Here is a 12807-nt window from a genome sequence, read left to right as displayed (position 1 = left end):
CTCTTGCTGTGTTCTAGTAGCATTCTCACAGTTCTGATCATCTTCTGGAATTACCCTGAAGGGGACTTAGACCTCAAGTCCATAGGTAACAGTGACTTGTATAGCTTGTACTGAGCAGAGGCTTGGACTGTGTGCCTACAGAAGAAACTTATATCTATTTAATATGGAATTACTGCTGGAGCAGGATCTACTGCTCTACAGCAGTAGGAGGGAGACAAAAGCTCTATGTTTAATTCTTCTTATTCTTACTTTGTTAAATGGTGTTCAGTGAACAAAAAACAATTTGCCAAGGAGGCAGACCTTAGATTAAATGATTTAGCTTAGAATATAGAATTTCTCTTACCATTTAAAGCATCAGTTGCTGTAAACAGAAAGACAGCAGCAGCTTGGGTATGAACCCTTTTCTGTCTGAAGGTGCATGTGGGTTTTTCGATTGTAACAACAGCATAAAGTTAAATTTAAAGCCCTTCTCTGAATTACATTAACTGAAACCCTCTCAAGGCATTTTTTTCTGTTGTTTTTCCTGAAGAGGAGATACTTAGAGACCAAATATGGACACACACTATGGAGAGCAATAGAAGGAAAACTCAGTTTTTAAGGCTTAGCTGGGGAGTGTGCATCTCCTTTCAAGGTTGAAAGAAGGTTACTTGAGCATTATGCCAGGTTTCATGCCAGGTCTCATGCCAGGTTTCATGAATAACTCTTTCTAAAGGTGCAAGGTTTGGAAAAGTCAAATCTCAGAGTGCCACTTGAATTTCAAAGGAGATGTGTTCAGGACTGACTCCCACAGTCTGAGGTGGGGTGATGGTCTTCATACATCTCTTGCAATCATTGTGAGCAGTAGTGAGCATTGTGAGTTGTAAGTTGTAGGAAAATAGGAAATTCAGGCTTATAAGTTTCCTAATTAGTTGTCGTTCATAGCATTTCGTATGGAGCACAGCATATGAGGAGATGTTGTGTAACCATAACTTCTTGAATTAGTTAGTGACTAGTTCTTAAATAATAACAGGGGCTGCATTTTGAGATGAGCATTTCAACTGTTTTGCGCTGTTTTCTTATGAGATGTTGTCCATATGCAAGGGCTGGAGAAGGCAGAAGGATACTCAGAGATACTCAGCTATATTCATGTAGCTTTATGAGATAAAATTGTGCATGGGTGAGGTTAAATAAGGTAGATAGTATGGGGAGTTGGGGGGTAAATAGCCTTTGGACTTTGATATGTTACTCCTCTGCTTGCTATCACAAAGGACTGGCCTAGATGCAGCTGTATTTTCCCTGAGCTATAAATAGCACAATCCCTTGGTGTGACTGTGGTTGTGTTTGTGTTGAGGTGCTTTTTTCCCAGTGTGCCTGATACATACAGGAGTAAGCTGGAACTACATTACACCCCTGTGTCTTTGTTAAAAAGCCTCTGCAGAGCAGGAAAGCCATATGTCTTTAACTGTACCATTATCATTGAAGGAGATCAGCTCTTACATTTAGATACATTTATGGATGGGTGTAGGTATGTGTGTGTTCTTGATGGCTTGTCCCAAAACACCAGTTTGAACCATAATGCTTGTTTGTTATGGGCTAAGTTTCAGTTGCTAGAAAAAGGTTCAGGTTAGACATGTGACAGATGTTGTCATCACTCTCGGTTCCAGGCGTGCCTCCAGCTGCTTCTGCTGAGGAAATACCCAGGTGCAACCTACAGTGAGTTAATGCAAGGGCTGGATGCATTTCCAGGTTCATCTTGAGGAATTAATGCTTGCTTTCCATGTTACTTGGTAGATTTCTAGTCTTTTGAAAGTCAGTGTCTGCAGTTTTAAATACCTGTCATTGCTTTTTTCCTTTGTTCTTCCATGTAGGTGCCTTTTTATGGCGTGGCCTCCCTTTATAAACATATGGGTTTTTCTTCTGGCATGGCCCCTCTTTATAAACATAATTAGATGGATACTTTGATTTAATTCCAAAATGTAAATCTTAACTCTTCACCTGAATTCTATGGTTAATAATGCTATTTTTAAAGTTTTATTTTGCCATTCACCTTACCTAACTGTGCAATTATTTGATGAAACAATAGACTAGGCAAAGTCTGTGTTGAAACTAAATGAAGTTACAGTTTCTTAATTGTCACCATTGCAAATGCAATAAGGCAGCTGTTGCTGACTGAGAATGCATTTGTAGGGATCTGATGTTTACCACCTCCATCCCACACCAGCTTCTTGCTCTTGACTGCATAGCATGTGAGTATTTTCTGAACGTAATTTCACTTAAATCTTCCATAGTCAGTTGCAAATGGCAGACAGTGTCATCCTCCAGAAATCTGAGTCACATTACTTACAAAGCTTCTGGAATATAACTTGATATAAGGAATTGCCTCCAGATATGGAAAAAACTTTGCAAAGTAAGATTTCCCTGAAAGGAGTGCTGCATACAAAATGGACAACCAACAAGTCTTTCTTAAAGCTTTTAAGAACTGGTTAGCATGCTAGGAAAAATAGATGTGAATGTGTTATTATCTGGGGTTAAAAGAAGCTAACAAGGAGGATTTGAAGGCATTCAGGAATACTATTTCTGTCAAAGCTTAATGAAAAGGAAGGATATTCTAAGAGGTGTCTGTTCCCAGCCTGAATAATGACATGCTACTTGGAGCATCATCTATCCATCTATCTTTTTTTTCCTCTAGAATAAAAATGGGTGTATTTCCTTATTTTAAAGAATTGTCAACTTGATGGTGTTATTAAAAAAATTGTACCTCAGACTTAAAGGGGACTGGGATAGACTTTTCTAGATAACTTTGTCATGTTATCCTCCGTTTGTAGTGAGAAATACCACTCTTCAGTGTTGGCCTAGGAAGAGTTCAGATTGCATCTCAGCTTCTTCGGTGTTGGTATCTGTAGCTGCCCAATTAGCTCTTCACATACCATGAATTTACAGCTCAGAAAAGCCCTAATAGTCAGTGTCAGGTTCATCAAGCTTGAAGTGTGAGTTGCTGTGGATAGAGACCATTCATAGCAAGAACAATGTACTTGGACAATTCCTTAACTTCTTGTTTGCAGACATGCCTTAACTTCTTATCTGCCCTGTACTTGGCAGTAACACTCAGAGGATGAACCAGAAAGACTGAGAAAACTTTTTAGAGGTAGCTGGGTCTGAGTTACCACTATATATTCAGACAGCATTGAGGAATAGGCAGTTGGGAGCAAATGGGACCAGGCTAGGTATAAGAGAAGACAGAAGTGGGATGCACTCTGAGCACTGATGCAGAGAACAAAAAAGTAAGTTTGTAGGTGAGATACCATCAGACTGCCATGTGTGTACAGGAGGAGGAATCTGCAGTTGTTCTTTGTTGGAGATGGCACCTTACCAATGTCTGTAGGGACAAAAAGCACTGTGCTCAAGATTATGTGGGTCCATGAGGGCCTGCTGCTTTCTGCCATCACAGTGCTGCCCGGTTGAAGAAGCTTTGGGCCCTTCAGCAATACCTGGAATAGCCAGCAAATGATCAGAATGCCATTTTGCTGGACACTGTGCAGGTGGAGCACTGAAGGAGCAGATTCTTACTGAATGGGTTTAGACCAAAGAGGATAACTTGGAGAGAAATGGAGTTTGAGATTGCAGGGAGATTGTTAATGTAAAATGCTAATATGTGTTTTCCTTTTTTGTGTGTTTGTTGTGGTTTTTTCCCTTTTGGCTAATCATACATAATCCAGCAAACAAGTGTAATATTCCTGATGGCTAGAAGTGAGAAAAAACATAACAGATAGCTCAGGGTTTTTACCAGTGAAACGGAGATGGGTTTTCTCAGGGTAGGTGAACTGGCATTGATAAAGCAGCTGTAGTAAAAAGAATTCATCAAAATGATGTCTGTATTCGATAATATAGCCTGCAGTAACATCACATCATGTTTGTAGAACAGAAGACAGCACTGTTGCATTGATAATAAAGGAAGGACCACCTGGATATATTCCACATAACCTGAAATACGTGACAATTTGGTTCACCTACTTGTGTTGCAGTTTTACTAAGACTTGACTGGAAATGCAGCTTTTTCCTGTCTGTACTCAGGTTAAAGAATCTGGAGCCAGTTACTCTTCTCTGCCTTTTGAGTGTCAGCCTACAAAAATACGCCTTTCTCTTGTAAGAAAGTTAAACTGGAAGCTGTTCTTTTGCCAGCATCTGAGTAAGACAAGTTTGCGTGCTGCTTTTTTCACGGTAGCTGAGGTACGTTGCTGTTAGCCTCGAAAACAACTTGAAAAATCATCACCCATCTCATTGCACTACCTAATGGAAATTCAGGGCTGTAAAGAGGAGGGCACAGTCATTTGGTGTTGCAGTTCTCCTCAGCTGAAATGGGCTGTTGGAGAAAAATGACATGTCAAGACAAACCGCCCTCACTACAGTGGAGTTAAAAGCCATCCCAGTCGAAAAGCAAGAAGACAAAGGTTAAAGCAGTTGTTTCTGGTTCAGAACCTGAATTGCTGCGGGAGTTTTTGAATAAGTAATAGCAGCAGCAATTATGATTGCATCTTTGGTCCTACTGCTCCAGCAGATGTATTTAATCACTTCTGATGTGGTTTCTCTGAGTGCAAGAGATGAAGTTAGTCATTTTATAAATTGCAAAGAAGGAAATGAAACGTTGGAAGGTAGCAAGGGCCATTATTTCTAGTTGACCTGATATGCTTGGGTGTGTCCTTGTTCTTTTTTTAAGGACCCATAAATTTCTGTACCTCTTTGTTTTCTTTTACCAGTTGCTATCCTGCTAATAAAACTTCACAGTGATTTGTGTCTTAAAAATTGCTTCTGTTCCACCTCTTAAAGGCATTATTAGAGCATCATGTCCATGGCAAAACAGCTTGAATGCTGTCAGCTGAAGCAGTTGTGACTCAAGCTGTGCAAATTCACATCTGTAAAGAGTTTTAATCTTTTCTGAGTCTTTTAATCTTTTAATCTTTTCTTTCTTTTTCTTTGTGTGAAAAGAGGATGATTTGGCCCAGTGCTCAGAATGTGGTAAACAAGAACAAATACACTAATAAACAACTAATAAAGTTTGTGGACAGCAGGAAGTGTATCCTAATAATACAGTCTAGAAAAATCAGCTACATCATTTTCTTGTCTATTGCCCTTTTCTCTTATCTTTCTGACTGCCACTCCTCTGCTTTTTTTATTGAAGGTACCAACATGTGCTTCCTTTCATCAGTCACGTTGTAGCAAGATGCACGGCAATAGTCCCCTGACTTAGATTTCTCTTCAAGATAGGCTGAAGGTTCTTTTCTGTGTAACTCGTTGGGCTGCTTCCTGGCTAAAGAAAAAAGCATCTATAGCAGTGAGCAAAGATGTTGTTAGAGAAGATACACTTAGGAATGCATTTGTAGAAATGTCAGTCTGTGGGTTTACTCTGCTATGAAGTGTTTTGAACAGATGTTGCTGAGAGAGTAAGAATTTTACAGATAGAAAGGTCTAGTGTTGTTTTTTTAACAGCTGAAGATGAAATACTGTGCTTGGCTATATGACTGACAACCAGGAACTTAAGCATCTGAACTCAGAGCTTCTTTACTGATGTTTCTGGCCTCCAGCAGGTTGCTTAATTTTTCTGGATCCAAACCTACACAGAAGTTGTCATATTAAATCAGAATCAGCCTGATCTGTTATTGTGGCACCAGTGCCGGTTTTTATGAAGTGTTTGAGAGAAAGGTGACAGAGTCTTGTGTCATGTGCAAAATGTTATGACTCTACCAAGAGCTTATTCTTAATTGCTTAGAATTGGAAGATTCTCAAACATTGAAGTGTCTTTCCAAAACTGTACTTTAAATGTTAATATCTTAATATCTCATAAATAAGTGGTTGCAAAATGTTTTCTCCATTGTAAGAGGAAAAGGAACTTTTAGACTCTCACTGGCTTTGTGAAACTTATAGACTGAGGCATTTGGGAAATAAAAACCAATTTATCTGCTTGGATATTTTGAGAGCTGTTTAATGTTAATTTAGTTTTCATGTTGTCCTAAAAATGAGAGGATTGTATGCTGCAAAGCACAATATTAAGGAAAGCCATATTTAAAAGGAGGTAGAGGAAGAGACAGCAAACTTGTACTGGTATGACCCCTAATGCCTTTGTTTGCAGTGACTTACATCCTTCAGGGTTAAGGACTGTGGAACATTTGAAATAAATATGGTATGGATGGAAGCAAATACCCAACTGAAGGTTTTGTTTGAGGGCAGAATTTAGCATCTGAACGTCACACAACTTGTGAGAAGTGACTCTCTTATGCTTTCTGACAAACCTGGCTTCACAGGCCACTGAGGAAAGAATAGCCTCAGAGACAGAGCATGGCAAAGCCCAGTGATCTTAAGCTCCTTGGGCAGTTTTGTTTGTTGTAAAGGCAATGGGGACATTGTAATCTGGGTCATTTCCAGTTTTAATCAAACTTTTTTGCTCCCCCACAGCAAGTAGGAGTCCTGCCAAAGTCAGTTTGGTTTGGTGCACGGAGATGTGGATAAACAAATGTTTGTCACGCTGCCCTCTCATCCGGTGCATTGGACCTCCATCAGAAAAACCATTTGCTGACAAGAAGTTGACTCAGCCAACAGTCACTGTGCTGGGAAGGGAGGGGAGAGGAAGAGCCACAGTTTAATTAACTATGGAAATTCGCAGTCGGGGAGCGTGGAGAGTTGTTTAATGTCATCCTTAAAAGCAGAGGTGTAGCAGGAGAAACTTGTGTAGGCTGAGTGCTCCTTCCAGACTCAGTCCTACAGTGATGTGAGTGTTCCTAGTTAGGAAATGTGCTTAATTTAGGAGTCAGACATACTGCAGATCTTAGTAAAGATGTGCCAAGAGCTGTGTGACTCCCCATCTTCTGGGATGAAACACCTAATGTTCCTTGAATTGAACCCTGGTCCTTCATACACTAAAACCAGGTTCAGTATACCTGCCTCTCTGGCCCTGTGTTGAAGGGATATATCTGAAGGAGTCATTATACTTATGCCTGTACAGTCATTTAGGTAATAGAACAAATTTTGGGACATGAAATAGTCTTCTTTCACTTAAATTAGAGAAACAATTTCATACATCTTTGAGAGCAAGATATGCACTTTGGGTGTGGGGAAGAATTAATTAATTGAAAAGCATATGTGCAATGAATTTTGGAAAGCTGAGCCACTGTGTCTTCTTTGGCCACTACAATCCCCATGGATATACTGTGCATTAGAGCCATGAGCAGAGCCTGTATTTGCACATGTGCTCGTGTGGAGGAAGATAAGGTGCTGTGGCAATCCTGACATTCACCTTATCTCCACAAAATGCAATTGAAATGTGTTGTTTTTCTCAGAAGTCATTCAATAATGTAGCATTTAGTCCTAGAAGATACTTTGTATTGCTTTCTTAGAGAAAGTATCGAGTGCAAGCTTGTTTTGGAGGCTTGGATTTGAGATTAACTGGTTAATCTTTTGTAGTCTGTCCTTGAAGTACAGGTGATGCCCAGTGTTGCATATGGTGTTTCAAAACTTGGAGGTTAGAAAGACAGAAGAGAGGAATATTCTGTTTTGATTTTGTGCTAATAATCTAATTCCTTCAGCTGATATTTGGCATTGCTGATGTGGAAGTTGCATGGTTAGACAGTTGGTGTCTTTGTAGGACATGCAACATTTCCCCCCACCCCCTTCCACTATCATCGTCTGTCTTAACAAGAATATGTGTATCACTGTTTCTACAAGGACATTGTGTGGAAAGATGGAGACAAACTTGAGTCTGGTTCCTTTGCTATCTCTGAAGGTGGCTTCCACAGTTAAGCAACTAGTTCCTGCATGAATGTGCAAGTTTTTAAGTGGCCTTGCTGTCATCTGATTGATAAAGATGGTAATAACTTAAGGAAATTTGACTCGCTCTAATTTTTTAAAAGAGAAGGAAATGGGATTCACAAGATTCTCAAGCACATACTGCAGCAATTGCTAAATCTCTCTGCTCTGCCAAAGCTGTTTAATACAGCCAGGAACTGATCCAAAGCTTAAATCTGAATGAACAAAAAGCCCCAAAAGCAAGTCTTCCACGTGTACCAGAATCCTGTCATTTCACTTGTGAAGAGGCATCCTACAGAGAGATGCTTCCTTGGAGTGTTTTCGGGTACTACTGACGTATTGTGAGTTTGATCAAGCAGAATATGTAAAGTACAATGCTAATATAGGCTGAATTGAATACTGGATATGGATCAGTTCAGTACTTACAGATGAATGTTAATGTTGTCAAAGTTGTGTAGAGTCCTCTGGTTGTTGTTTCTGATGCTTACTAATACTGCTTCTGGTGACAAAGACGTCACGTGTTGCAGATAATAGACTCATATCCTGTGTAGTCTAAAAACAAACCAAACCCAAACATACCCACAAACAGCCTTGGAAGCCAAGCAAATGCTACTAATGATTCTTTGGGATTTTGTTTTTGTTGATTTGTTGTTTGCTTGTTTGAGGGTTTCATGTTTTGTTGGGTTTTTTGAGTTAGAAGTGAGGAATTATGAATGGGTCAGATGATTCCTCTTGTCTTCACAATTGTATGTTTTCTTGTGATAACATGCCATGCATACCAGATCTTGCATTCACAAATCTGAGCTCATGTTTTAAGAACATTGCTAGGGAGAGTCATGTGTCTCCATTGATGAAGTCAGCTTCACAAAGCTTTTCTATCTATTCCAGAGAGTAGAACTTATTTGAAGTTCTGGCTCTGGCTTTTAACACAGGAAAAGAAGATGGAGAGGATCAGTGCTCTTAAAAAGAAACTAAAGCAGCTATCAGTCCAAGTTTGTATAGGTATGGGAGTGCTGTGTGATCTTTCAGAGGAACTGGACAATTTTGTCTTAAATTGCTGAATATAATGAACTGTTCCTTCTTGGCACAAGGTTTTGTTGTGGTTTAGTCCCGTGTGGTTTTGATACAATCTTGGTACACACTATCTGCCGTAAAGATGTCCTGCTTTGTTTATTTATCTACTTTCCCCCTTATTATTCTAATTCTTCCAGTCCAGATTACAAGAAAAACTGCAAGTCATACGAGTTCAGAGTATGCAGAGGTTGAATTAAATTAATGTAGAAACTATTTTGCTTTTAGTAAGCTTTAATGAAATAGGAGCAAAGCTTAAATTATGTGAAAATGTTGGGAATGGAAGCAAAAATGCACAGCAGATTGTTTTCTTCTGAAGACAATGTGCCAGTGGCATGCTTGTTATAGATTTTATTTAAAGATTGTAAGAAAATAAAAAGCTTCTGTATAATCAACAAGAATTATGTACAACAAATGTATTTTGAATAATTTTTTGACAGAGGCTTGTCAAAATATCTACTTCAAGAGTCAGTTCTGGTACTTTTTTTCTGCTGTGTCTGCTAATAAAACCAGAGGATTTGCTTGGAGGGGGTTTGACTTACATTCAATTAGTTGTTGGAGTTTTTATTTACCTAGGCTTCACTCCTTTTATTAAACAGAATCACAGAATCTTAAAGATGGGAAGGGACCTCAAAAGACCATCTAGTCCAATCCCTCTGACAGAGCAGGACCACCTAGAGTAGGTCATACAGGAACTCATCCATGAGGGTTTTGAATGTCTCCAGAGAAGCAGACTCCACACCTCATCTGGGCAGCCCCTTCTACTGTTCCCTCACCCTCAGTGAAGACATTCTTCCTTGTATTTCTTTGGAACCTCTTGTGTTCCAGATTGTACCCATTGGCCCTTGTACTATCATTGGCCCTCACTGAGAACAGCCTGGCTCCAGCCTCCTCACACGCACCCTTTATGTATTCGTAAACATTAGTGAGGTTGCCCCTCAGGCTCCTCAGAGACTCAAGAGCTCCAGCTCCCTCAGCCTTTCATCAGAAGGAAAGACGCTCCACTCCATCATCTCTGTGGCCCTGTGCTGAAATCTCTTCAGCAGCTCCCTGTCCTTCTGGAACTGAGGGGCTCAGAACTGGACACAATATTCCAGATGTAGTCTCACGAGGGCAGAGTAGTGGGGGAGGAGAACCTCTGTCCACCTGCATCCCACAGCCCTTCTAATAGATCCCAGGATGCCGTTGCCTTCTTGGCCACGAGGGCACATTGCTGGGTCCTGCTCATCCTGCTGCCCAGCAAGACCCCCAGGTTCCTTTCCCTACACTACTCTCTTAAGAGCTCATTCCCCAGCCTGTACTGGTGCAAGCAGTTGTTCTTTCCCAGCTGCAAGACTGTACACTTGCCCTTGTTGTATTTCATTAGATTTCTCTCTGCCCAGCTCTCCAGTCTGTTGAGGTCTCGTTGAATGGCAGCCTGCTGGTGTGTCAGCCACTCCCCCCAGTTTAATGTCCTCAGCAAAGTTGCTGACAGTGCCCTCTGTTCACCCAGCAAGATCGTTAATAAATATATTGAATAGCACTGGTCCCAGCACCGACCCCTGAGGGACTCTGCTAGACACAGGACTTCAACTAGACCCTGCCCCATTGATCACCACTCTCTGCCTTCTTCCCTTCAACCAGTTCACGGTCCAGCTCACTACCTGATCATCCAGCCCACACTTGCTCAGTTTTTCCGCAAGGATGCTGTGGGAGATGGTGTCAGATGCTTCACTGAAATCCAGATAAACCACATCCACTGCACTACCACCATCTGTCCACCTGGTTACAGCTTTACAAAAGGCTGTCAGGTTGGTCAAACATGATTTCCCCTTGGTATAAAGCCATGTTGACTGCTCCTAATGACTCTCTTGTTCTTTAAATGCTCGGACACAGCACCCAGGATAAGTTGTTCCATCACCTTTGCAGGGATGGAGGTGAGGCTGACCACTCTGTAGTTAGCCAGCTCCTCCTTCTTGCCCTTTTTGAAGACTGGAGTGACATTTGCTTTCCTCCAGTCCTCAGGCATCTCTCCTGTTTTCCACTTCATCAACCACCATGGTAGTTACAGATATTGTCTTTTGCTAGTAAGAAGCAGAGGAGAGGAGCAAAAACTAGGATTTCTTTCTCATTTTCCAGCCTGTCTTTAATCTATTTCAAAGGTAGATCCATGCCATTAATCTCATGCTGCTTCTCAGCTTTTATTTCTTGATTTCAAAGAGACTGGAAGAAAGAGATACTGGAACATATGGAGGACTAGAAGAAAGGCAGCTCTTGAAAGTACTGAAACTGTCTTTGAGCATGGCTGCTGTGAGGGCAAGTCTCTCATCCTGGCGAGCGCCGAAAATGGACCAGACTTCAGATAGCTTTGGCATAGAATCACTCCCTGTCTTTACTGTGTCATGTTTATCCTGTTCCTGAGGGATGGTGGAGCTGTTTAGTTTGTAAGGTTTTGAAGCAGTACCTGTTTTTCTAGTTCTTCTAGTAAGGAAAATCTAGCATACTTGTAAAATAACTAAAATAAAAGGCGCCTCTGTCTCTGGATAATAGGTGAAAAAATACCCTCTCATTGGTAAGGCACATAGCTGTGTGGACACTTTTAAGGTGGGATATTGAAAGTTGCAAATGGATGCAAGCAAAGTTTTATTTACCAGTGAAATGAAATATCTATGTCTGAAAGAAGTTTGAGGATGAGAATACAAATCAGTCACACAAGGAAACAGGCGCTAGGATCATTCATCATCTTCCTAATGTAGAGATAAGTCTCTATATTTTCAGTGTATCTGAAGTGATGACTGCATTTTGCTGAACTCGTTACCATTGCATCCAAAACTTGTTTCTCAGTGCACAGTACAATGTTCATTTTCAAATGCTTGTCCTGTTAGGTTTTTTCCTGTTAATGACTGTGTTCTCTCTAATTTAGTGTGCTGGGCTTCTACAGTATCAGAAAAATGAATGGTTTGCTTAGTTTATGGAGAGGAAAAAAAGAGAAGTAATACTGTCTTTGTTTTTCTATTTATAGGATCTACTTACAGTGTGCTGTCCATAATGCCTTCTGATTCTGAAAGCAGCAGCTCTCTGAGTAGTATTGGTGAGTAAAGTACTGATCTAACAACTTGATGAGTGTGTCTTGTGGGAGCTGGGAGAACAAGTTTCTCAAGTGGCCTTTGGGAAGGAGAGAGGGATTCCCCTCATCAAATCAAACGAGTTGAACTATAAAATGTAACCATGCATCTTCACCAGGAAAAAGCATACCAAATTAAACCTTGCTGTGTGCAGTTGTTGCCAGTAAAATCTGTTACATTTGGATGCATTAAATAATACAACTGTGCTTTGAGTTACTTAGGGATGTAAAACAGGCAGCTATATAAATCTGTGCATAGAAAAATACATACAGGCATGCATATATGTGTATAGATAATTATGTATTGATGTAAAAACTATATTCAGAGTAAAAACATCATAGAAACTAAAAAATATGTTAGCCAAGGGTCTTATCCTTTTAAACTTTTGCAAGTGGCTGCATGCTTTAACCCTTTTTCCCTGCATGCAATGAATTGCTTTGTTCTCTCTGTTTTTCAGGTCATTGGGAAAGACCAAATATTAAAACAAATTAAAAGAAATGGGGATGAAACACTGCTAACAAGATAATCTTGGAATAGATGTATTAGCTGTTAGTTTCCCTCTTCTTTACTTATGCAAATAGTCTCTGTTGTGAAATCCATATAAAAGTCATTTGCCTTGGATAGGGAATGTAGGCTCTTGCATATTTAAAGTTCCAATGTTGTGTGAGGCATCTATAGACTTCCCTGACAGCACCAGGCAAGTCAGTTGTCTGTTCAAGGATGTGGGTAGACATCTGTTACAGGCATTGATTTGAACTTTTAACTCCAGCATGCAGGAACAAGACTTTTAGGGTTGACTGAACTATTTGCTGCAAATCCAGGAAGCTGTGACACGTTAGTTTGACTTTTGTTCTTTTAA

General features: G+C 40.3%; 1 protein-coding gene across 1 annotated transcript in view; it reads left to right on the top strand.

The window, feature by feature from the left end:
• DLG5 (discs large MAGUK scaffold protein 5) overlaps nucleotides 1-12807 on the top strand; it is a 103551-nt gene that overhangs the window by 28904 nt on the left and 61840 nt on the right. The window contains exon 2 of the mRNA XM_062001618.1: nucleotides 11846-11914. Coding sequence (XP_061857602.1) covers nucleotides 11846-11914 — 69 coding nt within the window. The remainder of the gene's footprint in view (nucleotides 1-11845; nucleotides 11915-12807) is intronic.

This window comes from Colius striatus, chromosome 8, assembly GCF_028858725.1.
Source record: "Colius striatus isolate bColStr4 chromosome 8, bColStr4.1.hap1, whole genome shotgun sequence".
In the NCBI taxonomy this organism is placed as follows: Eukaryota; Metazoa; Chordata; class Aves; order Coliiformes; family Coliidae; genus Colius; species Colius striatus.
Note: the sequence above shows the minus strand (reverse complement) of the source record. Positions and strands in the feature narration are given on the sequence as shown.